This window comes from Fundulus heteroclitus, chromosome 8 (assembly GCF_011125445.2).
Source record: "Fundulus heteroclitus isolate FHET01 chromosome 8, MU-UCD_Fhet_4.1, whole genome shotgun sequence".
Lineage (NCBI taxonomy): Eukaryota > Metazoa > Chordata > Actinopteri > Cyprinodontiformes > Fundulidae > Fundulus > Fundulus heteroclitus.
Genome location: NC_046368.1, coordinates 31,386,442 through 31,414,003, shown reverse-complemented (window position 1 = coordinate 31,414,003; position 27,562 = coordinate 31,386,442). Strand labels below are relative to the sequence as shown.

The 27,562-nt window shown below is 42.6% G+C and overlaps 2 protein-coding genes across 10 annotated transcripts in view; one reads left to right on the top strand and one right to left on the bottom strand.

The window, feature by feature from the left end:
* slc4a5b (solute carrier family 4 member 5b) overlaps positions 1-23,262 on the top strand; it is a 58,824-nt gene extending 35,562 nt beyond the window's left edge. For 3 of the 9 annotated variants that reach the window (XM_036140579.1, XM_036140576.1, XM_036140580.1), the window contains 13 exons: positions 440-620; positions 712-802; positions 2,195-2,253; positions 3,731-3,922; positions 5,705-5,818; positions 7,872-8,033; positions 9,123-9,301; positions 9,502-9,574; positions 9,661-9,729; positions 10,880-11,053; positions 11,867-12,031; positions 20,637-20,689; positions 22,649-23,262. In XM_036140579.1, coding sequence (XP_035996472.1) covers positions 440-620; positions 712-802; positions 2,195-2,253; positions 3,731-3,922; positions 5,705-5,818; positions 7,872-8,033; positions 9,123-9,301; positions 9,502-9,574; positions 9,661-9,729; positions 10,880-11,053; positions 11,867-12,031; positions 20,637-20,689; positions 22,649-22,919 — 1,783 coding nt within the window. In that variant the 3' untranslated portion in view covers positions 22,920-23,262. Of the gene's footprint in view, positions 1-439; positions 621-711; positions 803-2,194; positions 2,254-3,730; positions 3,923-5,282; positions 5,397-5,704; positions 5,819-7,871; positions 8,034-9,122; positions 9,302-9,501; positions 9,575-9,660; positions 9,730-10,879; positions 11,054-11,866; positions 12,032-12,241; positions 14,004-19,997; positions 20,102-20,636; positions 20,690-22,648 lie in introns of those variants that run through there. The other 6 variants (XR_004931561.1, XM_012851516.3, XM_036140578.1 and 3 more) reach the window with 6 other exon arrangements.
* Positions 23,263-25,196: 1,934 nt separating this feature from the next.
* LOC105916877 (seizure 6-like protein) overlaps positions 25,197-27,562 on the bottom strand; it is a 145,886-nt gene continuing 143,520 nt past the window's right edge. The window contains exon 17 of the mRNA XM_036140573.1: positions 25,197-25,531. Coding sequence (XP_035996466.1) covers positions 25,520-25,531 — 12 coding nt within the window. The 3' untranslated portion in view covers positions 25,197-25,519. The remainder of the gene's footprint in view (positions 25,532-27,562) is intronic.

Here is a 27,562-nt window from a genome sequence, read left to right as displayed (position 1 = left end):
AAATTAGACGATGGTTGGAGAAACGTGATACATTACTCGTGATCATGTCATAAACCTTTCTTTTCTGTTGGATATAAAATTACTAACTATCAAGGAACCAGCATCACTCTTTTTCCATCATGGTCAATATTCAGCACATTCAATTATTACAGTTTTGACCAAATAGTTTGAATGTATCAGGGGTTTCCAAAGTGCAGCCCAGGGGCTGTTTGCGGCGAGTACAGTGGATAGAAAGTCAGAACCTGATGTTGAGACATTAAATAAAATTGGAAGTCGATATTAGCCAAGTAAAAGCCTGATCAGTCTCTCTCTTGTGGAAGCCACATGTACTCCTGTAGTCGAGTAATTGATGTTGCTAAATAAGATCTTAAAGATAAGATGGAACATGCTCGCTGACAACCTTCCCCCTTTCGTTTGCTTTGAACGGCTGCCCTCACAGGAGCAACGGCATAGACTACATGGAGCTCCGTTTGTGGATCGGCCTACACTCGTGTCTGCAGTGCTTTTTGCTGGTCGTTTCAGATGCCAGCTACATCATCAAATACATGACCCGCTTCACAGAGGAGGGTTTCTCTAGCCTCATCTCCTTCATCTTTATCTCAGATGCCATTAAGAAGATGGTGGGTAACATGTTTGAAAATGTGTAGGTAGCCTCGTTATGAACACACAAACATTTCTTAGACATGGAAACAAGTGTTTTCCTCCCCACAGGTTTCAACCTTTAAGTATTACCCAATCAACCGGGGCTTCAAGCCAGATTATGTCACATCCTACAAGTGTGAATGCGTGGCTCCGGACCAGGGTAAGACTTCAAACCACCCATGTTTGGTTCTTTAGTTCAATCATGTGTTTTAAGAAGCTCTGCAAGAGGAATTTGAAGCAGGCCAAAATCTGATTCCAATTACGGTCAATGTGAACTAAAAGATGAATTTATCATCAGTCAAAACAGCTTGGATACTATACAGTGAAACACAGATGTTCATGAACTGCACAGAAAGACATATGATCTTTCTATTTTCACTGTCTGTCAATAAATCAGACCGTTCCTGTTTTAGGTCAGTTAGGATCACCAGAAGTATATCTTTTTTCTCTGTGCTAGAATAGTATAAGAGTTTCTTTAGATGGTGTTTTCAGAAATTTAATTTAACACAGAATGCTGCTAAGCCCTTAAACAATTCAGGACAGCCCATATGATGACATCATGAATTTTCTAAACTTCTGACAGGTTAATTAACATCATTTCACTTAAAAAGAGGCACACCTTAGGATGTATTCTAAGGCAACTCCTCAAACATACTGCTTCAGAAGTGGTGGCAGCATGATGTGAAGGTTTTACAAGGTGAAGGTTTTACAACAGAAAGGTCTGGTGCACTTCACAAAAGAGATGGCATCACGAGAAAAATAATATTATGTGGAAATACTGAAGCATCATCTTGACACATCATCCAGGAAGATGATGCTTGTGTACAAATGCGGGTTCCAAATGGACTTACAACCCAAATTTACCACTGGATTAGTGGTGATCCCAGTCCCAAAAATGTGTAAGCAGAGCTGTGAATGACTAAGGTGGCCTAAAAACCCAACCCAGCTACATCAATTCTGTCAGGAGAAATGGGCCAAAATACAGCAAACTATAGTAAGAATAGTCAATACTCACTCAAAGCTTTCAATAATCTGGCACTGTCTGACTGTCAACAGCGGGCCTAAGAAGAGCGAGAAATGGGTATGTGGGAGAAGCTTGATTGCGGTACATCAGAGAGGGAGGCTCGCAGGTGCAGTGAATAATGTTGATAACAATCGAGCAGAGGAGGTGTGATGGAAGACAGACAGCAGACATGGCAGAACCATCAAAACAAACTTCTAGATTCTGAATGAAAAAAAAAATTGATTTAATGTCAGACACTGAGAAGAGGGGGATATATGTGTTTTATACAGGGTTTGTAAAGTCCTGGCATCAATTTACACCAGCTTCAATTATAGGGAAAGAGATATTTAATATGATTGAGATTAAATCTTTGTTGTTTTTTTTTTACTCAGTATGTATCTTTTATGAATTGTCTTTTTTGCCTCATTCTTGGATGCGGTCTGAAAATGTGAGTAAGTTTCACACCTTAGCAACAAGGACTCTTTCAATCTGTTAATAAAACAAGATCAAACCATCTAAGCTGAAATAAATTCTGTTTTTCCTCTTCAGCGTCTGCTCTGGGTTTAAATGTTTCAGCTCCTATGTCAGATGATAACATGACTCTGTTGGTAAGTGACCAACGGCACAAACGTGTGACATTCGCATGACTTTTGCGTTATTTACTGTTTCCTATTTGTGAACACAAGTGGGTCTACTTTTTCATCTTAGATGTTTTCGGGGTTCCTTATCTGTGAATGATGTATTCTCGCAATTTTTTTTTAGCCAACAGTTAAAGAACGCTCCCAGAAGTCTCAATTCTAACCTTTTGTAAAACCACCGTATCATATTTTTCATATATCATATTTCACAGTATCATAATATTTCCACAAAAAGTCCAGATAAACATGATCTAAATGCTTTTTGTTAAATAGAGCAGCAGCTCACATTACCGCTAAAACAGCAAAATAATCATTATTACAGTTAGTGTGATCATATCTACAACATTTATTCATTGGTATTTTTATTTTGACACCGAGACCTAAATAAAAATATAGAACAATAGATTTAATAGCAATCCTCAATTAAATTTTAATTTTAGACCTCATTTGCCATTCTCCTCCGGATAGAGCAACACATGGAGAGCAAGCTGATAACAGCTTGATAATCAGTTTGGCTATCAGCTGGGAGAGGTGGCCTGTTGTCAGCTGCTTAACAGACAAGCTGCTCAGAGTTTGCTGACTGTAATTTGAAAACAGTTCTACCTAATAGGAGCGAATGGTGGTACTCCTTCAATCTCCATTCAGTGATTCCATGTGTTTGTTTGTTTTTTGTATATTTTGGCAACTGGAAAAAATGTCAAAGTGACCAAACTTGTGTTTTTGGTAAGCAGCTGACAATCAGTGTGCAGCAACAGCACTACAAAGCTCAATGATATGCACAAGGGGAAAAAAACCTTGTTCACGCTTTCCATGACATCTCATTAAAGAGACTTTAAACCATAATAATGGAACAGAATTAAGTTTTAGACTTTTTATAGACATATCCAGCAATAACAACTTTTGATTGACCTCTTGTTTTTTTAATCTTAACTTGTTGTTGTGGTTTTTTGTCTTAAAGACCCATAAAATTTATTTCTTTTTTATTCAAGCCTTGAAAAAATTACCCTGAAATAAAACACTTTAAAACTGAAAGAGGGTCTACAACATTTAGAAATCTTTTATTGGGCTAGTTAGGTACTGCCAATCCATTACCAAACAAGCGCATTGCATAAATGGGGAAAAGCTTCTATCCTCTACGTGATATTCATTCATACCGTTACAGTTAGTTTTGCTACATCACGACATGAAGTCAGGTCAGAAATGTAGATTTCCAAGATGGGCCTTTATATTGAGCACTGAAGGTGATTCAGAGTTGACTCACAGACAGAGGCCTTGTAGTGTTTTTGTTCTGTACTAGTTTTTTCTTCTGTTATCGCTTGTGTTCTTTTCTGTCTTCTGTTTGCCTCTTTCCCCAAACCGCTGCCCTCCCCTTGGTTTCCTCTGAATCCTTCATCCTCCCCAACCTGTGCCTCTGTCCTTTTGTCCTGCTCTCCTTCTCGGCTCCTAGTTTAACCTGACAGATCTGGACTGGAGTCAGCTGAGTAAGAAAGAATGTGTGAAGTACGGTGGTACGTTGGTGGGGAGCTCCTGTAAGTATGTTCCTGACCTGGCCCTAATGTCCTTCATCCTCTTCGTCGGCACCTACTCCATGACTGTTTCACTGAAAAAGTTCAAGTTCAGTCGCTACTTCCCTACAAAGGTAAGACCTGCTTCAGGGATTGTAGTTGGTTAAAATATTCCCTGCTTTTCCCGCTTGAATGCTCACAGAAGCCCTTCAGTTGAATAAAACGTACCCGCATGAGAAATGCTGCAATCCTGGAAACATTTTAGGAAACATTTTGGAAACAAGGATAAAGCTTGTGGTATTCTATTACAGATCTTAACTTTGTCTTAGTATTCATTTACATTGATCTTTTTAATTAGTGCAATGGGTATAAAAGCTGTACACACCCTTCTATAAATATCAGGATTTGGTGGTTTAAGTAAGAGCATGATAAATCATTTTCAAACATTGTCTACGTTTCTTCCAACAAACATCCTACTTCCAAGTAATTTATCCCTTTTTACAATGGTGGACTTTCAGTCAGGATTTAAAGGAGCGTATAAATTCAGCAGGACACATTCTGTACCAAGTGATGTCTTCTTTCTGAGTCTACTTTCAGCCTCTGTGAAGCTTGATTCCCTCTGTGCTAGTTTAGACCTTGGCTGCTATAGGAGCATCTGGCCAGGGAATTTAGCATCCCGTTATGGTTAGAGAGGTCGAGCAGCTTGGTCACTGGGTGACAAACCGATTACAAAGTTAAAAGTATGTAAAATCTTCACCTGTGAACTTTGTAGAATAAAATGCCTTTTGGTCCTTTGTAAACTCACTAAACTATAGGATGCAAATAAGCTATTGTCGGGAAAATCCTGGAAAGAGAGCTGAGCTTTATTATCATTGATAGCAAGGGTAAAAGACTGAATGCTGAAGCTTTATCACAGTGTCAGGTTTAGGGTGCCCATTAAAGTGTAAACAGGTTATTTTAGCTTTATGCACTTTACATTTTCTCCCACAGATTTGTTTGTACTGCATATGGTAAATGGACAGAATTTACACAGTGCTGTTCTAGACTAGACTAGACTCGCTTCACAAATTCCCCCAACTGCACTTATTAACGTGCAGACACACTGACACGCAGATCAGTAGGCAAATTGAGATTAATGCCTTCCGATTGCTTCTCTACCCACTGAGCCACACCCATATGTCACATTAAAATTACATTTATTTATTTTTTTTAGAAATAATTGATTAGGGTTTTATTCTTCACATGTCTAATCTTCAACAGGGGCATGCACACCTTTTTGCATTGTTTGTCAAAAAGAAAGAAAATCATTTACATTTCAGACATCAGGATGAGCTTAGAAAAATAAAATACCAACAGCTTTGTATTTTAAAGAACCAGGTCACTATTTAGAGTTAAACTGTTCCTTGTTGTCCAATACCCCCACCCACAAGCACCCCATATACTGCAATGTCTTCCTTGTTCCCTTATCCCATGTTCTCCCTGCATGCACTCTAGCTCCGTTGCCTGATAAGTGATTTTGCCATCATCATCTCCATCATGGTTTTCTGTGGTTTGGACTGTCTTCTGGAGCTGAATACCCCCAAACTGCTCGTACCGACCGAGATAAAGGTCCAATGTTCCCTTTAAGCAGTTCAGCCTCCGTGGTCCTTTGTCTTTGTGAATGCTGGTTGCATGTCTTTCCCTAATAATGAATGATTTGTAGAACTCTAATTAGTAGCTTTCACTTAAATGTGTTTTATAAGAGGACTCGCACAGAGTGTACCACTTATTTCTCTTTTCTGTCTGAATTCTCACCTACCCACATTTTCTGGGCACATATCGCCCCTCCTCAATGTTACCCATGTCACTTATCCGTGTTTGTCTTCCTCCTGCCCTGGTCTGTATGTTTGTGTGTTCTCATGCTGGTGGACTTGTAGATGAGGAAGCTCATCAGTGATTTTTCCATCTTCATGTCAATCATGTCCTTTGTGGGTCTGGATATGTTGATGGGTTTAGACACACCCAAACTAATCGTTCCAACCGAGTTCAAGGTATTTATTTCTCGTTAAAAATATGAATTGGATTATGCGCATGTTTGTACAATGTAGTATTTTTGTGTTTACATACTTAATAAGGTGGAAGGTCTGATGCTTGACGCACTTTAAAAAAAGATTTGTTCAACTTGTAGGGTTTTGTCATCTAGGACTTTAGAATTTTCCACTCTAATAAAATAAAATAATAAGTTCTTTGAAGCATAAAACACTGATCAATACCCTTTTAGATGTCTTTAGTGCAGAAAAAGAACAGTTGTAAAGCAGCCTTGATGGCACTAGTGGTGGTATAACAAGGCGAGAAACGCTTTACAGACGGCGTCAGCCTCACTTGACAGTCACAGGGCTCACATTTTGGGTTTGCATGAGACCATGTTGCTGTATTGTACCAGGCGTGTGGAACTAACACATGCCACAGAGATCCGCTTTTGAATTTCCTAAACTGGATTTTATTTTGGAAGCCAAATTGTCTGATCCAAACATCAGGCCTTTACACAATGTAACACCTAGCACACTCTGTCAAGTGCTAGTGATGCTGTCTGATAGGTCTATTGACCTATTGGGTCAGTTGACCTTAACTTGTAGTTTTGACTAACTGTTTAATATTCTGGCAAATACCTGGAAAACACTACTCAACATGTGAAGCTACCACCTGTGACCTCTCATTCCTGTTCTGGGTGTATCATCTAATGATTCAAATTAATAACACCAATCACTGGTCTGCGTGTGTCCCTAATATGTTTCATTAAAGGGTAATTTGGGCTTCGTCAGTGAGTGTAGCTTTAATTCTTGCTGTTTTTTTTACTGTAAGAATGCACATAATTCAATCCTGCTCACAATTATCCTATCTTTACATTATAATACATTTACCTTATATTAATGCTACCTAGGTTCTAACCATATATTTAGATACACTGTCTAAAAAGATACATAGCATGTATTCCTCCTTGTCTGACATTAAATCAGACAATTTTTTTTTTCCTTTAGGTCAATTAGGATTACCAGAGCTATTTCTATTTGCTAATTGCTAGACCCTTTCTCTGCTTTCTTCAAAGTCAGAAGTTTACATACTGTAAGCTCAGGTACTATGCAGTTATACAGTTTGGGAAAACCCAGAAAACGGCTGTGTGAGCTTCTAATACCTCTGGATGTATGTTAAAGCAACACCTAGCATAGCTATCATAGTGTTCAGAGAGGAGACAGGTTCTGTGTTCCTGAGATAGATGAGTCTATGTGTTAAAGGTGTGCATCAATTAAAGATTCAAAGCTAATACCTCGTGAAGATACTGGGGGAGGAGTGTGATTCGGACAAAAGCCTTGGACAGACATGGTCTGAAAGGCCACTCATTGACAAGAATAAGTCAGTGGTCTTACAGAAGCATAAAAAGTTTGCAAATGACAAAGGCCCTATTTTGTGGGGAGATGTCCTGTTTGAGAATGATTTGAAGTGCCGCCATAATGATCACTGCAACATTAGTTGGCAGCATTGTGTTGTGTTAAGTGGAGACTGGAGCGTTTCACAAAACAGATGCCACCATGAGGAAATTATGCTATGTGGAAATGCCAGGAAGTTAAAGCTTGAAAAGAAATAGTTCTACCAAATGGTTAATAACCCCAAGTATCAGACCAAACTATTTAGTAAGTAGCTGAAGTAAAACAAAGTCCTTGTTTTATAAAAGCCATCAAAAAGCTCCGATCTGAGTCACAAAGAAAATTAGTGGGCAGATCTGAGAAGGTATGTGTGAGCAAGCTGCTTACAAACCTGACCCAGTTGCATAAGTTCTGTAGGGACAAATGGGCCAAAAGTCTTGCAAATTATTGTGAGCCAAAACAACTGATACAAATCCTAGTTTAAAAGGCAATTCTATCAAACACTGAGGAAACATATGTAAACTTCTGAATCTGAATTCTGACTTTTGTTTAGTCTGATTTTTTTGTCTTGCAGCAAAAGAAAAATGATTGTGTATGTAAATACTTAGTTTCAGCTGTGTACTATCTGCTTATATCTTATGTGTATTCACCTTTCATTATTTGATGTATTTGTGCGCCACAGCCTACACGTTCTGACCGTGGTTGGTTCGTGCTTCCATTTGGTAAAAACCCCTGGTGGTGGTACTTGGCCAGCTCTGTTCCAGCGCTCCTTGTCACCATCCTGATCTTCATGGACCAGCAGATCAGCGCAGTCATCGTCAACCGCAAGGAAAACAAGCTGAAGGTTTGAAAACGCCACACTCCTAAGCCTCAAAGCGAGCATGGTATTTCCGCTGTGAAAGACACAAATAGCATGATTGCTTTCTTCCGACCTTGTTGCGCTTTTATGACCAACGTAACGTGGAATCAAAGCAGACACAACCTGAAAAAGAGGAGCTTAGTGGATGCAGGTTGTGAGGCCGAGCAAACAAAGGTGAACAGAGTCCAACTGTGCCCCAAAAGTCCTTTGTAATTGTGCCAACAAAATATACTGAAGGATTTGGGCTGGCACCGAGGTCAGCTGACATGTTAGATGTGAGCTCACCTGGTAAACATGGCTTCTCCGAATTACTGTAAGTGTGAAAATTTGTTTACAACAAATCCTTTCTCTTCAGCATCTTTTCTTCACATGCCTGATAATAACCAACCAATGCCTTTATGTGACTAGCTTTATTTATTTAATTTTTGTAGACACAATGAAGGGGTATGAAATGAAATGACTGCACTCCTGCTTTATTTATTTATTTATTTGTATATGAATATTAGGTTAGGTTAATATTCCCAATCAATATATAACTGTGAGTAAAACTACCAAAAATTTCCTTTGTTGTGAACAGAGAGAAAATCAGTGACTACTAAGAACCTGCAAAACACTAACTTGGAGTAAAAGAGCAATCCTAACACTGACTAATATAAAAAAGCAAAATTGGAAACGCTTGCACACTGTTTGGACTGCATGAAATGGTAATGAGACTGTTCATTAAATTAAAAAAAATAAACTAAATACTCAAAGAAGCTTAACTTTTCTCTGTGTGTCGAGTTTCCTGGGGTCATGCATAAGCTTCAGCTAAAACCTGATCTACTCCAGTCCTGCAGCTGAATGTTTGCTTGGGAAAAATGGGGAAAACAACATGTGATGCATTTTAAAAGGGTTAGACTTGGATCACAACTTTGCATAGCTTTGCTTTAGCATGACATCTAGTGGCCGTTCAAAATAAACACACAACTACACCATTTCATTCATTTAGAAGAGCAGTAAAAGCCAGATATTATGTGCACCATTAAGTTGATTATCTTTGTCTTGTGAACTCCCTTTATTTGTATGCTACTGCAGAAAGGCTGTGGGTACCACTTGGACCTGTTCTGGGTGGGTGTGCTGATGGCTCTGTGTTCCTTCATGGGTTTGCCCTGGTATGTTGCTGCCACCGTTATCTCCATCGCCCACATCGACTCTCTGAAGATGGAGAGCGAATGCAGCGCCCCTGGAGAACAGCCACAGTTCCTTGGAGTCAGGTAAATATATCCTGATGATGTCACAAAAAAAGTCCCAATTCTATGAATGATCCTGGTGAAAATGACTGATAAAGTTCTTTCTGAGATTGTATGTACAATTTGTACATTTCATCCCAAAACTCTGTAGTTGCAGTGTCCTAAAAATGTAAGTGAATGTTTTTGTATCCGATGGCATTTCACGACTATTGGGTCATTTCTAGAGAGCAACGGCTGACTGGCATCCTGGTGTTTGTGCTGACTGGACTCTCAGTTTTCCTCGCTCCTGTCCTTCAGGTCAGTGGAAAGATGGAAAAAGCTTGCTACCATCATGACATCACTTCTTTTTCTTTGACACTTTATTGCGATGCCCTTCTTTATAGTACATCCCAATGCCAGTCCTCTACGGAGTCTTCCTTTACATGGGTGTGGCATCACTTAGTGGTATCCAGGTATGTTAAAAAGTTAGATGTTTTACTGTATGGCAATTACAACATGCTTCTCAGCTTCAACCTTTTTACAGGTACATGTGAAAAAATACATTCAAATATAGGTGCTGTGTACTTATGTTGCCCGACTGAATTAAGAAGCATAAATATGTACCGCTATATGAGAACTTAACTAATGTCTATGTTACTGTTTCAAAGATACTAAAAAAATATTTATTATTTTGCGGTGTAATAAATAACACCACAGGTCTCTTACATTTGGAGGTTATGAAATCATTCGTATTATATATCCTTAAAAATTAAAAGAAAACATGGAAAATCTATTAAACATATATGTTGTTTGTAAAAAATAAGGTATTGAAGGCAAATTGCATTTTTTATTGTTTCAAAAATGTTAAAACTATACCTGTTTCACTATTAATTTGATAACTTCATGTCTGTATGCTTGAACACATCTGGAAGCTGTTTTATGAATGGCAGTTCATCAGAGTTAGGGGGCGGGGCCAACACAGCTCTTGTCAATATAATTGGTCTAAAGTTGACTTATAGTAGGTCAACCAGTCTAATGCTAGGTCTTATTTGAAAAGCAGGAGAGACCACTCAAAATTTCCCATGAAATAAATAAATACTGACATGTTTATTTATGGGTTTAAAAATATCAACATTGCATTTTAAAAGTCATCTATGTGATGCATCCTTTTAACATTTTGGATAGGTCTATGGGCTATACCAAACATGCTTAAGTCATTTGAAGTCTCTTTTGGGCTCAGTGCTGCTGAGATGAGTTAGCTGGAAAACTAATTGCTGTTTAGTTACTAAAAAAAATCTCTATCTTAATATCTAAGATATTGATTAGTAATAATCTGTTAATAGAACCCAAAAATTGGGAGCTATCCAGAGTAGTGTTTAATCAGATTGCATTGTGGAAGTCTGTCTGAATGTAGAAATGTGACAAATTACAACATGTAGAAAACGTGTTGATCAAGAGAAAAATATAAAATTAACTTTAAAAGTTATAGAAATGTCTTGACATAAATGTCCATTCTAAAAATGTGAGTCATAGAAAAGCAAAACTAAGTCTGTAAATCCTCCATTATTTCTAAATGTAGATATACGATAATTTAGCCACATACTCTGCATCTTTATTTTGCAGTTCTGGGAACGTATAAAGTTGTATCTGATGCCACCCAAACACCAGCCAGACTTTTCCTTCCTGCGCCACGTCCCCCTGAGACGCGTCCATCTTTTCACACTCGTTCAGATTGTCTGTCTGGCTGTCCTCTGGATCCTCAAATCCACCTTCCTGGCCATAATCTTCCCAGTAATGGTGAGTTGTTTTATATCTTTTATGTCTGCCTGACTGCGTTGTTTTTCAACTTTCAAGTTTCCACGTTTTTTTTTGTTTTTTTTTAAGTTCAGTCAGTTGAGTTGCATGACTAAAGATATAGGGCATTACGCATTCAAATGTGGAAACAAGGTGTCAATAACAGGGGAGTCAAATGTCAATGCATACTTCACTGTATTCACTTATAATGCCTCAAGATATCCTGGTGTGTTTACACAACTAAAAAACTAGCAATATAATTAACCAAAATAAAAAATATATTTAAGTTATTCAGAGAAGTCATTTACCTTTTGAATCCATTGCAAGTTGACCCAACCACGGGAAACCATTTCAGCTTTTTTTCAAACATCCTAACCAGATTTTCCTAAACATTTTCCAGATTTATAAATGCTAGAAGGACTTTCAATTATAGACACCTTCATAAGCTAGTAAGATAAATAGTCTTACTGGTAACACATTTTTGGCAAGTACTACTTTTACCTAAGAAGTTGAAGCAGCAGCTACAACAGTTAGCCAACAGTTAGCTAACTTCATTACTACATCAAAAGCCCCAACTAGTTTACCTTTTAACACATCAATAGACCACTGGACTAAACTAGTAATTGACCATGTTCTGCTATATAATGAGTGAATCTCAAAGTCATCATCAGTTCAACAAAACTGACAAGTTAACTGACAGTGCAGCTAAAGAAGTACAACACGTTTTTGGGTACACCAACAGACCTGGCATAAGAAGTGACTTACTGAAGTACTGCCATCTGTTCTCTTCTTTGTTTGTCTTTCCGCCGTGAGTAGATCCTGGGCCTGATGGTTGTACGAAAGCTGCTGGACCTGATGTTTTCACAACACGACTTGGCCTGGCTGGATGACATCCTGCCAGACAAAGACAAGAAGAAGAAAGAGGACGAGAAGAAGAAACGGAAAGAGAGAAAGACAGTGGAGCCGGAGAGCGACGAGGAGGTGAGAAAAGGGTGGTGTTCTGAGCCAGGGAGCAGACATTATGGCGATGCCTCTCTGATAAATGCACTCTTACTCTAATGTCAAAAATCGTGAGTCTGTTTTCTTGAAATTGGGAGTGGATTCTCGTGTGTTTCTCCATCTGCTGCAGGTGTGTTGCTTCTGTTTTTGTTTTCTGACTAATACTGTATGTTTCTCCTCTCTTTCCCACAGTGTTGCTGAAAAGGCACTGTATAACACTTACTACAGTCTTCTTGTCTGTCCATCCTAATCTTAGAGATCTTCTCTCCTCCTTCCACATTTTCCTGCACTGTAGAAACAATCTGTTTGCCTATTCCTGCCCATTTTGTCTTTACTTCAATTTAGAGGAGGCTTCAGTACTCTGTATTTTGTTACTGTTGATGTAGCTCGCAAACTTGGATTACTTGAATAGAAATACGTTTGAAGAGATTAATTAAAAGGCTCAAACCTGCTTTTGTCTATGAACAAAAGGCCTACAGTTACAGGTAAAGATGTACAATTACAATATCTTCTAAATACTTTGACCCTTTTATTTGAAGTAAATATGTCATAATTTCTAATAAATCACTTTTGATTGTAAAAATCCACACATGTTGAGTATTTGGTGCAACATTTGTGACTGAAATGAATGTTCTGACACACAAATAACAAAGATTAAATTCTTTGACAGTAACAGAAACATGGAGTGTATCTGGCTCTTCTCTTAGGAAGGAAAAGTCAGTGACAGGTTTTTGTTTTTAACCTGGACCCTGTATTTCTTTGCATTTGGGGGAGCTGAAAAAAAATCTTTGTGACCAGATCATCTCTGAGATTAAACATGATAACTTCTTAAAATGGTTCATGCAAGAAAGAGTTTATATACACACATACAAAAGTATCCATACTTCTTGATGTTTTATATTTTTCATTTTCTCACAAACTTCAATCTGTCTTATTGGGATTTTTACTTGAGGGAGCAGCAGAAAGTCTTAAATGATTGTGAAGTGAAAGAAAAGTTATGTCTTGGGAGGTTTACCTCTTTCCATGTTCAGATGCAGGATTAAACAGAGCTCTTTGAGATGTTCAAAACCTGCAATCTTGTTTTGTAGCCTAATTCTGCTTCAATATATATGTGACCTTTGCCCTGTGTTCCTTGGTCTGATGCTGTTAGTCCCAACATCACAACATATATAGAAGTTAAAGGGAGACGGAAACATTTCCAACACACTGTATTGGCCTGAAAGAAGTGGAAAATATATGGCCACCTATTAGGATTGTGAACAAGATCTACAGTATATTGAACTGTTTCTCGGCACTCTTGTTTGCGAAGAGTTACAGTATTGTCAGTGAGCAACCCATGCACGAATAGCTGTTCATTTATTAAAAAATTACCATTAAAAACATAGTTTTGAGGACTTGGGATTTTTAAAATGGTGTAAAAAAAAACGTAGACAGTTTAGTTGCCACTAATTACGGCAGGAAAAGGTTTGAGAAGTCATAAATTCGTGGGACTTGGATGTATGAGGTCGGGTGGTTCTCAACTGGCGCCTGCTCTGTCGTTGTGCCTCCACCTACACGTTCCTGTGGGTCAGGTCCCATTTGGTCATCATAATAGCACAGACAACACAAGCAAAATGCAGGTTTCGGATCCTGCATGGCCGCATTTTACTGTTAATTTACAGTCACACCAAAAAGTAGAACCCTTTTTTAATTTTGAGGGTATTCAGTATTTTGTAATGTCTTGGTTATTTTTGAGCCATATTTCAGTTTCCCCAAATCCCTCAATTTTGGTTTCCTCTACCTTTTAATTAAGATCTGCCCTGTGGTTTTGTGCTCTTAAAGTTAGATTGAAATAATATTAATACTGGTAAAGACCAGGGGCCTCATTTATATATCTTTGCGTATAATCCATTCTAAAGGTGTACATATGCCAAAGAAAATAAATCAAATTTATAAAACCATGCACACTCAAGTTTCGCTTTTACATCACAGCTGTACCTGAACATTTGTGTACCAGCTTCCTCCTCACGTTCTGCCCCAGATTCAGCCATAGATTGTCAATGCCAAAAACCTCATAAATGGTAAATGCATATTGAAAATGGGTCAGCAGATCTTTTTTTCATGGTCAAATGGCAACCATGGAGAAAAAGCAAGGAAACTTTAAAACTTTTCTCTCAGAGGAGTTTATTAAAGGTGTAAATCAGAGGTAAAAGCACAGATGTCCACATTAAAAGAGCTTCTTAAAAAGTCATCGTGATCACTCTTTCAAACGTGGGTTACAGCCTCACAGAGGCTCTGTGTTAAAACTCCTCTGAGGTTGTGAGTTCAGATCGACATCGCTGGGTGCTTCTCATAATGTTGACCTGAGCGTCAGAGGCTGTAATCTGACGTTAGAACCTGTGATCATGTAATGTTCTGTTGTAGTTTTGGTTATTTTCAGTTAGTCGACTTTTCTGTTTTAGGATTTATTTCTGTGTTGTGTTGTTTTGTATTGGATTTATCCTTAACCGGTATTAGTCTTTATTTCAGCTAGTGTTTGTCCAGTCTTTGTCTTGCTTTTTACCTTAGGTTTAGTCAGTGTGCTCCGTTTATTATTTCCACCTGTGTTGGTTAATTAGTCCCGCCCTGCTCTTTTGTTCCGTTCATCTATTTAAGCCCGCTTTAGTTTTTGGTTTGTTGTCAGGACGTCTCGTGTTATCCCCATGTCCAAGTTCCCCGGTAAGAGTACTTCTCCTTGTCTGTTTTTGTTTAGCCTGCCTGTCCGTTTGCCCGTTTAACCTTCGGTTCGTCTGCTTTTGGAGTCTGCCTTGTTTTGTTGCCTGAAGCCACTTCTTTTGTCCCCTGAACCTTTTTGTTAATAAACCCCTTTTTCAAGCCACAGCTCTGTGTCCGGCTAACATTTGGGTTCTCCTTATACAAATCATTACATTACGTCCTGACCACCATGAACCCAAAGCCGACACGTTATCTCCTTTCTGGAGGAGCTAAGCTCACTCAGCCCGGCGCACCACTAACCTCCCACTCTCAAAGCTGTTCTTCACTGGACTTACCCTGTCAGTCCGCCTCATCGCCGTTCATCCCGGATCCGAACCTTTTTCTGGAGGTCGACGCCGAGATGATCTGGGAGCTCCGTCCCGACTTATCCCCTGAGTCGGTCCCGTTTCCTCCTCCTGACGCGGAGGCGAATGAATCTTCGCGGGCAGTTCTGTCCCGTCGGGAGGAACCGGCATCCCCGCTAGGCCCGCCGTCTCGCCGCCGAAGGAGGAAGCGCTCGTCTGCCGGCCCCCCATCCAGCAATGGCGGGCAGCCGCCCGATGAGTCAGTCCGGCCTCACCCGGCTGCCGAGTCCCTGGCTCGACCCACTTCCGGTCCAGCAGACAGGAGTTCCTCGCTTCCCGGAGTTGAGAGGCCTACAGCTCCCCCTGCTGGCGTCCGTGACTCGGAGTATCTGACACTGGAGAATAAAATAAGAACTTTTGCCCCCATCATCAAACGTCTCAGGGAGGCTCTACTAATTCATTATTCACAGGAGTTGGAGAAAAAATTAAAGGAGGTTGAGGGACATTACAGGTCAGCCCTCCGGTCATTTTACAGCCGACCAAAGTCTGTCCCCGAGGGTCTGGAAGACGCCTCGGCCCCTGAGACTGTCCCCGAGGGTCTGGAAGACGCCTCGGCCCCTGAGTCTGTCCCCGAGGGTCTGGAAGACGCCTCGGCCCCTGACTCAGCCCCCGAGGGTCTGGAAGACGCCTCGGCCCCTGACTCAGCCCCCGAGGGTCCGGCGGACGTCTCGGTCCCTGAACCTGTTCCCCAGGGCCAGGACGGGGCTCTGGAGGATCTGCCTCTGCCCAAGTCTCCAGAGGGGATTCTGGAGGACCCGCCTCTGCTCAAGTCTCGTGACGCGTCGATCCAGGAGGGTCCGTCGCAGACGTCCGACGTGGGAACCCAGAGGGGTCCGTCGCAGACGTCCGACGTGGGAACCCAGAGGGGTCCGTCGCAGACGTCCGACGTGGGAACCCAGAGGGGTCCGTCGCAGACGTCCGACGTGGGAACCCAGGGGGGTCCGTCGCTGACGTCCGACGTGGGAACCCAGGGGGGTCCGTCGCTGACGTCCGACGTGGGAACTCAGGGGGGTCCGTCGTTGACGTCCGACGTGGGAACCCAGGGGGGTCCGTCGCAGACATCCGACGTGGGAACCCAGGGGGGTCCGGCGCTGACGTGCGACGTTGGAACCCAGAGTGGTCCATCGCGGACCTGCGACGTTGGAACCCAGGGGGATCCTTCGCTCTTCGGTCATCCAGGACCTCAGAAGGGGATGCAACAACCGGGACCCCCTGGAGACCTAGAGCCTCATGGTGTTCGTTACAAGTCCAGACCCCAGATAGCCCTCATGGACAGTCAGCTCTGGGAGAGACTTTATTGGACGTCTCTTTCTGAGACCCTCCAGGAGTTGATTCTGAGACTCCTGGTGGCTAAGGGTCTGACTTTGGTGCCTGAAGCCTGTAGCCCGGGGTCTCCTGGAACCTGCAGCCCGGGGTCTCCTGAAGCCTGCAGCCCTGTGGCCTCTGTAGTCTGTAGCCCGGTGGCCTCTGTAGTCTGTAGTCCTGTGGCCACCTCAGCAGCCTGTAGCCAGGCTCACACCTCAGCAGCCTGTAGCCAGGCCCCCACTTTAGCAGCCTGTAGCCAGGCCCCCACGTTAGCTGCCTGTAGCCAGGCTCCCACCTTAGCAGCCTGTAGCCAGGCTCCCACCTTAGCAGCCTGTAGCCAGGCTCCCACCTCAGCAGCCTGTAGCCAGGCTCCCACTTTAGCAGCCTGTAGCCAGGCCCCCACGTTAGCTGCCTGTAGCCAGGCTCCCACGTTAGCTGCCTGTAGCCAGGCATTCCCTTCAGTCGCCTGTAGCCAGGCTCCCCTTTCAGTCGCCTGTAGTCAGGCTCCCCCTTCAGTCGCCTGTAGCCAGGCTTCCCCTTCAGTCGCCTGTAGCCAGGCTTCCCCTTCAGTCGCCTGTAGCCAGGCTTCCCCTTCAGTCGCCTGTAGCCAGGCTTCCCCTTCAGTCGCCTGTAGCCAGGCTTCCCCTCCAGTCGCCTGTAGCCAGGCTTCCCCTCCAGTCGCCTGTAGCCAGGCTTCCCCTCCAGTCGCCTGTAGCCAGGCTTCCCCTCCAGTCGCCTGTAGCCAGGCTTCCCCTCCAGTCGCCTGTAGCCAGGCTTCCCCTTCAGTCGCCTGTAGCCAGGCTCCTTCGTCGGTCGCCTGTCGCCAGGCTCTTTCCTCCATCGCCTGTAGTCAGGCTCCTTCGTCTGTCGCCTGTAGTCAGGCTCCTTCGTCTGTCGCCTGTAGTCAGGCTCCTTCGTCTGTCGCCTGTAGTCAGGCTCCTTCGTCTGTCGCCTGTAGTCAGGCTCCTTCGTCTGTCGCCTGTAGTCAGGCTCCTTCGTCTGTCGCCTGTAGTCAGGCTCCCCCTTCGGTCGCCTGTAGTCAGGCTCCTTCGTCTGTCGCCTGTAGTCAGGCTCCTTCGTCTGTCGCCTGTAGTCAGGCTCCTTCGTCTGTCGCCTGTAGTCAGGCTCCTTCGTCGGTCGCCTGTAGTCAGGCTCCCCCTTCGGTCGCCTGTAGTCAGGCTCCCCCTTCGGTCGCCTGTAGTCAGGCTCCCCCTTCGGTCGCCTGTAGCCAGGCTCCTTCGCCCGTCGCCTGTAACCAGGCTCCTTCGTCCGTCGCCTGTAGCCAGGCTCCTTTTTCAGTCGCCTGTAGCCAGGCTCCCGCACCGGGAACCAGTGACCAGGCGCCGCCGCCTGTAGTCGCTAACCAGGTGCCGCCGTCTGTAGCCACTAACCAGGCGCCGCCGCCTGTAGCCACTAACCAGGCGCCGCCGCCTGTAGCCACTAACCAGGCGCCGCCGCCTGTAGCCACTAACCAGGCGCCGCCGCCTGCAGTCATTAACACGGCGCCGCCGCCGGTAGCCACTAACACGGCGCCGCCTCCCGTAGTCTTTAGTCTGGCGCCTCTTTCAGCCTGTAGTTCGGCGCCCTCCTCAGCCTATAGTCCGGTGCCTTCCGCATCCTTTAGTTTGACGCCTTCCCTACCCTGTAGTCCGGCGCCGGATTCTGTCTTCTCTCTCTCCAGACCTCGCCGCCGGCCTCCTAGATTCCTGCTCCGCCGCCGGCCTCCTAGATTCTTGCTCCGCCGCCGGTCTCCGAGGTTCCTGCTCCGTAGACGGCCTCCTGGACGTCCGCCGGAGAGCCTAGCATGCCGGGGCCGTCCGCCAGAGAACCTGTCACGCCGGGGTCGTCCGCTAGAGAACCTGTCACGCCGGGGCAGTCCGCCGGAGAACCTGCCACGTCTGGGCCGTCCGCCGGGGCAGTCCGCCGGAGAACCTGCCACGTCTGGGCCGTCCGCCGGGACGACCGCCGGAGAACCTGTCACGTCTGGGCCGTCCGCCGGGACGGCCGCCGGAGAACCTGTCACGTCTGGGCCGTCCGCCGGGACGACCGCCGGAGAACCTGTCACGTCTGGGCCGTCCGCCGGGACGTCCACCGGAGAACCTGTCACGCCGGGGACGTCCGCCGGAGAGCCTGTCACGCCGGGGCCGGCCGCCGGAGAGCCTCTCACGCAGGGGCCCCCCGCCGGGAAGACCGCCAGACTTCCTGATTCGCTGGGGTCGTCCGCCGGGAAGACCGCCGGACTCTCTGTTGGGGGAACTGTTTTGGAGATTTTCTGTTAGTTTGGATTCGCCCGATGTGGGTTGTTTTCTGTTTTGGACTCTTGTTTTGGTTGTTTTGTCTTTTTTTTTTCTGACCCTCCTGCCTGTAGCCCCCTCCACCCGCCCGGTCAGACTTTTATTTAGTTTCTTTGTAGAGACGTAAGGGCGTCTAGAATCCGCCCTTGAGGGGGGGGCTCTGTAATGTTCTGTTGTGGTTTTGGTTATTTTCAGTTAGTCGACTTTTCTGTTTTAGGATTTATTTCTGTGTTGTGTTGTTTTGTATTGGATTTATCCTTAACCGGTATTAGTCTTTATTTCAGCTAGAGTTTGTCCAGTCTTTGTCTTGCTTTTTACCTTAGGTTTAGTCAGTGTGCTCCGTTTATTATTTCCACCTGTGTTGGTTAATTAGTCCCGCCCTGCTCTTTTGTTCCGTTCATCTATTTAAGCCCGCTTTAGTTTTTGGTTTGTTGTCAGGATGTCTCGTGTTATCCCCATGTCCAAGTTCCCCGGTAAGAGTACTTCTCCTTGTCTGTTTTTGTTTAGCCTGCCTGTCCGTTTGCCCGTTTAACCTTCGGTTCGTCTGCTTTTGGAGTCTGCCTTGTTTTGTTGCCTGAAGCCACTTCTTTTGTCCCCTGAACCTTTTTGTTAATAAACCCCTTTTTCAAGCCACAGCTCTGTGTCCGGCTAACATTTGGGTTCTCCTTATACAATTCATTACAGATCAAGTTTACATTTTAGCAAGTTCTTTTAATGTTGGCAACATAAGTGCTTTTAATCCTGATTTACACAATAATAAATTCCTCCCTGGGCATTTGTTTTTTCAGTTTCTTTGCTTTTTCTCAGTGGTTGCCATTACATCAAGAAAAAACGATCAGCTGACCTATTTTTTAGTAGACATTAAATATTCATGAGGTACTTTGCATTGACCTTTTATGGTTGAATGTGGGCACGTAGAGGGCAGAACATGAAGCAGAACACACAAACATTAAGGTGCAGCTGTGGTTTATAAAGGAAAACTACGTGCATGGTTTTATAAATCGGAATTTCTTTTGCGTATGTACACTTTTGGTGCGCAAGATTTTACAACTGAGACCCCAGATTATTTAATCATGAAAACACTAGAACTGATGTGTACATTCTTTTCACTAAACAGCTTTGTCCTGTTAAGATAAAAAGGCTTTTTTTATCTAAGTGCAAACGAGTATAGGGCCCAGGTTGAAAAACTATACAATGCTCCTTAAACACTTGAGTTCTACCTGCATGCCAACTACTTCCTGTTTCCCTCAGTCCAACAGTCCGTCTCCAGTGAAGATTCACATGGAGGCGATAGGGCCCCTCATAGAGTCAGACCCCACCCAGGTTAACCCCTGCATTAAAAACCAAACCTCTGAGTGAGTAAACCAGCACATTCCTCTTCAGATTGTATCTGTATCTGTTAGCCGTGTCAGTATCTGTTAAGATTTAAGCATTTGTATATTTCATGCTGTTTGTTCTTGTGACAGGTTGCATTGTGAGATCAATAAAGACTATCTTATCTTATCTTACTGTTACTATAGTGCTGGTAGAGGTGTAACTGGATGTAACCATGTTCATTAGGGCAGATGCTTTGTCTGCGCTGATGAAGAATTACTTACCCCGTGTGGTCACTAATAAAACAGCTGAAGCTGCCGTTGTTGTGTTTAAGTGATATTAAGATTGTTCTCTCATTTACTGATTTTAAATTTTTTATTAAAAAAGGAATAATTGTAATTCCAGTTAATCTGAAATGTTTGTTACTTACTGGGATTCGGCTTTAACGGTTCCATTCGTCTAACTCTGTCTTCATGTCTTTGTGTTTGTTTTTATGTACATGGCTGTGTATGCTTGCTTTGTGTTGTTTTGTGCACGCTCTTTCTGCTCGTGTTACGTTTATGTGATTCCTTACAGGAGATGAATCCTTACTCAACAGTCACATCGGATCAAAATGAACTAGACCGCAGGTACTGCGTGCTGACACTGCATGTCACCTATAGGGATCTGACATATCTTCCTGACAGGAACACTTCTAGACCACCACACAATTAGCTGCAACATAGAAACATACACAGATGCTAAATCAACCAATGCAAAGCTAAAGGTGCAGCAGCAGTATGGTTATGAGGAGACCACAGAGTCATGTGAATTACTGACAAAACAAGGGGGGTTTACAGCAACTTTGAACATGAAGCTCAGAAAACAAAATGCCTCTGGAAGCTAAACCAATAACTACTTTTTAAAATACATTTGAAAATAGTAATTTGAAGCTTTCTTGCGACAAGTACATTCTGGATTGACACTGTTATGGACTCCCTCCTGGCTAAAACATCATCTGTTAGTTTGTATATTAGCTCTTTGCCGCAATATGATAAACAGATTCAGCTCTGCTTTTTGGATAATTATTAGTAGACTTTATGACTTGTATGGATCCACAGCTCTACTGTTATCTGTTGGAGATTATAAAGAAAATGTTCATCAGCTCTGGCATATACAATAATAGAGCTAAGAAGCAAAAAAAAAACAGCGAATTTAAGAGTTTTTGTGATTGCTAATGACAACATGATTGTTTCTCTTCTATTCTGCTATTCTGTCATCGGTTGATTTTTAGCTGAGGTTTGGTCACGTCTTTAGAAATACTAAAGCATTTAATATATTTAACATCCACAGTGATTCATAGTCCTACTGTGATGCTTTTTGTTTGTTCTGCTGAAGAAAGAACATGTGGGAGCTTCCGCTGCTTTCCAAATGAGACCATATAATCATGACTAGTCTTTTCAGTTGTCCTGAGATGTCCTTCAAGCATAATGCAGTAAAAGAGCCTGCTGTGTTTTACAAGAGACCATAGCAGAAATTAGAATTATGTATGTAGTTATTGTGGAGTCAGACAGACTAAGATACTAACAGTTTATATTCATTCCTAAAAAATTAATTGTTTGGCCGTAAGATGCTGGTAAGTGACTAGGCTCAAACCGAAGTCAAGACGTCTATATTTTACCTCTGTTCTTCCATCTTTACCTTTATGCTACTAAAAGGTGACATGAGTTAGGATTCGTTCTTTAGTGCCTCTAAGCAGCATACAGAAGTGGAGATTTAACTCCAACCATGTTGCTTCAAGCAGTAACAGTACAGTTCCTTTGCAGAGGGATTACTACCCCATTAACTTTTCACTCTTCTCACACCACAACCGCAGACATTCATAGATTTCCTCTGGATTTTATGATATACACCAACATAAAGTAACTCATGATTGCAAAATAGAAGGAAAATTATATTTTAAAAGATGTATACTAGTAAAAATCTGAAAAGTGTGTTCTGCATCTGGATCCAACTTTATTGTAAGAGTTCTTCTAATTCTTGTATTTATTCTTGTAATTTTATGACTTCATTCTCATAATTTACTGGGGGGAAAATGAAATCCCACCTGCCAAAATGGTGTCATCAGTCTGTGGTACTATTATTTTGGGGGTTGCAAGCTGAAAGGTTTGGGGACCCCTGTCCTAAAATAAATATGTTAGATCAACTGTCCACTAAAATTGCATGATCTTAATTACTGACTTAAAAGTTATTATTGTCATTTGTTACACTGTTCTGTAATGTCCAATATAAACAGCAAATACCAAGACTGGATCTACTTACCCTCACAGTGGTCAAAAAGTACACAAGCATGTTCAATGCAGCAGTTGTTTCATTCCCAGTGGTTCCCATACAAATGTTTCTCTTATACTTCTGGTCAACATTAATTTAGTTAGTATGTTTATTAAGTTCTTGTGTTTTATGAGGACACAATATATTGAACAAGTTAAACTCTTCAGTTTTCCCACATGTTTAGAAATTATTTTATCCCAAAAAAAAAGGTTCCATGCTGGATTGAAGTGCTCTGAACCAGTAAAGTGAAATTGTTTCCCCCCACCACTGTTCCCCAGCATCACGCTGCACCTAAAGATCTCCTGCCCCCCTTCGCCCAGCCCCTCCCAGACGAGCCTCGCCTCCGGAGACAGCCATCCTCCGCACCTGCCCATCCCCCGGGTCAGCATCCAGGTGGATTCAGACTGCGAGGACTCTGGCCTCTTCTCCAAACAGCAGCAGTGCAGCCTGTTCGCCACTCCCAACCTGCCGCCGCCTGCAGCCCCCAGAGCCTGTTACAGAAAACAGCACGCTCACTTCAGAGACTCCTGCGCAGAAACCCTTCTGTAAACAGGCATATACAGGATGTCCCACTGCACCTTTTCTTCCTTTATGTGTAAATTTAAGGTCACATTCTAACTTGCACCACATATAACTCAGCCAAACATCAAGAAAACGTTTGTTTTTAATTCGCTTCTGTCCAAGTGAATGTTTTGAAACCCGTTCCCAAGGTGAACTAAAAGTATGTTGATAAATTGGATGAAACCCCCCCAGGAGGTAGATGGCTTCTTGAGTGGTAGACAAAATGTGGATTACATTAAGTTTATGTATGTTATTCTGTGTGAAAAAAAAAACGTAAAGCACATCCCAATACTGTAATAAAAGATAAGCATTTGTTTTGATGCAAACTTGATTAGTCTGGTTATTTGCCTGATCTTTTACTTTGTGACTTTATAACTGTAAAAGACTAGCCTGAGCAGTTTATTCTTCCCTGATGTAAAATAAGGTCAGTTTAAATGACTGAAATACCTACACTTAAACAGTTAGTTTAAAAAGAATGTTAGGAGGTTTAAGTCAAACGTGCTGATAAACCAACAAAAACAACCATTTCAATCTGAAAAACTCACAAATAGAGGAAAGGCAATTAGAAGAATTTATTGATACAATGATTTAAACTTTGGCGCTCAGACCTCGGCAGGAAGCATAAACGCTGATTTAAACATTAATGTAGATAAGCAGATGTATGAGAATAGGGATATTTCCCCCCAGGCCTGAAACTGGTGGTGAAGTTTAGATAGATGAAGTTGGTTAATCCACAGAGGCTGGTTTGCAAGGTACTTGCTTGAGTTAAATGTCAACTTGGATAAACAAAGTTTGCATAAATGTCCATGATGAGCAAGCATTAAGCGACTGTGGAGAGGAAAAACTCCCCTTTGGGAAGAAACCTCTGGCAGAACCAGGCTCAACATGGCGGTCTTCTGCCGGACCGTTTTAAGAGTAACAGGGAACTCCATGAGAGTCCAGGAGGAACTACCCTCTGGAAAGGCGAGGTTGAAGGAGCATCGAGGAAAAGTCAGATGGAGCTTGCTACGATGGTGGAGAAGGGGATGGAGGTGGGTTGAAATGGTCGTTTGAGTCAAAATCTGACATGGTAACGGTTCTTGTGCTTGCTGAAAAGCAGGCTGAGAGATGATTTGGAGTCGCTTTTAAGGTGAACACTGGATGATGATTGGGCTTCGAGGAGGTGTGGCACGAAGCGGATTGGCTGCGTCAGAGGCGGACCGGCCTCCGATTGGATGGAAGTAAGCAAGAGTTTCTTCAGTTGAATTTTCCGCCTTTAGCTTCATTTTAGGGTGATTGCTGAAACACGTGATTAGGGTGTGCATTCATTGTACGGATACCCATGTCTGGTTCTGCTCTACAACACCTACAGGGTGGTTAGAGTAGACGTTTCCAGACCAATTCATTAGATAACCCTCGATCTATAGGAGATTCTTTGCAGGGAGATTAGTGTGAAATGTGCAAAAATGGTTAAAAGTACTCCACTCAGATGCCCCTTTGACGTGTTTGAGAACCAGAAAGGTGTTAAAAGCAAATCAGACTTGTTACCATTTTACCACTGTAGCCATAAATATATCTTCAAAGCCATTTACTGTGGCACAAATACTTGCTGAATGAATGTTAGATATTTTCCCCAACAATTTTGAGTTTTGACCTCAAGCATCTGGAAATATGCCAGTTACTGATCCAGCCCTCTTCCTCAACTCATTCCCTCATTTTAGTCACAGATGAGAAGTTTTAAGACAGTGCAGAAAAACTAGCAAAGCTACCCTGGTTAACTTCCAGAGCCCTTTGGTCTCAAGCTGAGATCAAACCTTCCTCTGAAGACTCTGGACTGAAACTTTAAATCCATTTCGGTTAGTTATCCAAGATGAGATTTTATTTGTTAGTTGACCCATTTCAGTCTGTGGACTTCGATGCCAACTTTTACTCAAATTCCCCTGGTCATAAAGAGCCACCAGGGGGCAGTAGTTTTTTTTCCTCATTTACAAGTCAAACCACATCTTGACAGCTCTTGGTGTAAATTCAAAGCGGTACAGAACTAGTCCCTGTAGTGCTCCTGAATATGTTTTAATCTAACCAACCAAAGTCAACAACAGTAATTTTAATGATTTATCCTTGAAGGGCATCTGCAAAATTACAATCAAACCTGGTTTCATGAAGTATTACTCTCACACTTTAAAAGACGACCAATTCAGAACTGCTCCAAACCATACTCCATTGTTAACCATCGTGAACTTTTGGATACTTGTTTTTCAAACAAAATTTAAAAAATACTCACTTAAATCATGAACGCTTCAGCTTTATTGACATGTTAAGAAATCTGAATGTGAACAAGGATCAAACACATATCTTCAATACAGAACTGGAACACATCTTGGTGAGCAGCTCCTTAGTGTCCTCCCCTCAGGTGAAGGGTGGACTCCTTCTGGATGCTTTAGTCCGACAGGGTGCGGCCATCTTCCAGCTGTTTGCCAGCAAAGATCCGCCTCTGCTGGTCGGGAGGGATCCCTATCCTGGATCTTTGCCTTCACATTCTCAATGGTGTCACTGGGTTCCACGTCCAAGTATAGACCAGTTGACATGTTGAATACAAGGGGAGGGGGCGCTCAAAGTAGTTCCTATCAGTCACATGCAAGGGCCAAGGAGATGAATAAAAATGATTAGTGTTGAGGTTTTAGCCAATGCAATGTCATCAGTTTACCTTCTGAATAATATCATGTAAACTAGTTTGAGGTACCGCATTCCCTCTACCTTGTCCTTGCCTATTCATTTTACAAGTCAAGAAATTTAGGCTCACTTTAGTTTGATGCCCACCCCAGAAACAACCGATCAAGCTCAGAATAAGCCGTTACTGGGACATATAGTTTTAGCATCTCAGGACAGAGCAGCCTTGTTCTCCGTTAAGTAACACACACACATACTCTTGTCCAATATCAAATATTGTTGGACTCTCAGGCAAGATGAAAGCTGGGTTCTTGGAGCAAAACCCACAGCAACTGATTCTGTATTCCCACCAAGGGTAATTCGCTGGCTTTTTATAACATTCCAAAAAAAGTAAAAAACAAAACAACTGGACTTGTTTTCCATAGCTGACGACGTTTCGCTTCCTCTCCAGAAAGCTTTATCAATTCAACAAGTCTGGAGTAATGTGGAGTAACAAGCTTTATACTATTGCCTAACAAAGGCCTTGTAATGGCTTAGATAACATGCAAATTCAACCGAAACAGGTCCACCCCTTAGTAATGGGCGGTCGTTTAAGCCATTAAGCCAGCAGATTGAACCGAAACTGGTCCACTCCTCTGTAACGAGGAGTCGTCAGGGTCGTTATTGGCTTGGTTTAAAGGAACAATGTTTTGATCACCTGAATGAGGGTGAGAGTTAAGGTGGTGATTGGTTGGAATTAATCCTATAGATGTATTGTAGGTTTTTGAAAGTTGGAACCTAAGTCCTCCTTCCTGTATTTAAGGTTTTTTTTTTCTCTCTTAACATAGATGGCTTCCTTCACACCCCTTTCAAACCATCTCTCTTCTTTGTCCAAAATGTGAACATTTTGGTCCTCAAAAGAGTGTCCTTTGTCCTTAAGGTGTAGGTGGACAGCAGAATCTTGTCCTGAGGAGGTAGCGCTCTTGTGTTGAGCCATGCGTCTGTGGAGAGGTTGTTTGGTTTCTCCAATATAAAGATCAGAACATTCCTCACTGCACTGAACTGCACACACCACTCCGCTCATCTTAGGAAGACAAAGGACACTCTTTTGAGGACCAAAATGTTCACATTTTGGACAAAGAAGACAGATGGATTGAAAGTGGTGTGAAGGAAACAATCTACGTTAAGAGAGAAAAACCCAACCTTAAACAGAGGAGGGGGCCTTAGGTTCCAACTCTCAAAAACCCATAGTCTTCTCTTCTTCTCCTGATCCCTTGGTATTTCTACAGTTTCTAATGCTCTTTTATCCTGATGTTTTCATCTTTTGGCCAGATCAATCACAACAGTTGTCTTCTGCTGCTTATCACGTGTCCGGTTGTTTGGCCATTTCCATTTTGTCTGTTTTTATCTGGTCCCGCAGGATCTTAGCTCTGTTAGAGACATAGCTACAGATCTCTCATAGCTACAGATCTCTGTAGCTATGTTTTCTGAATACATCATGTATTTACTGCTGTCAGGATGGAAGGACCATTTCACCCACTATAACAAAAAGTGTTTCTGAACAGGATTACCAATTAAAGCTTTAAGTAGTTTATTCGTGTTTCTGTAGGAGCCTGATTTTCCTGCTTGCTTGTCCTCAGTTCAGTTGGTGAGTTATTAGGTCATATTTGTTCATTCACAGTGTTTCACTGTTATGTTATGCTCTCCTCCTTTCTCTGTCATTGTTCTTTCTCTCCTTCAGTTTAATTTCCTTTACAACTTTTACCTGCGCCTATTGCTCCACCTGGTTTACCTTTAGTTTCCTCCTCTATATATTCAGCCTGTTCAGTCACACACATGGTCAGGTCTTCTGCTATGATACTCCTGTTCTGCTCACCTACTTGTTATGCTCCCGATCCTTATTTCACTTGCCTGTATGTTTGCCATTTTATTCACAATAAGCCACCCTTTCTTCTCATCGTGTCACTCCCAAGCTCTTGCCTGCACCTTGGTCCACCAACTACAAC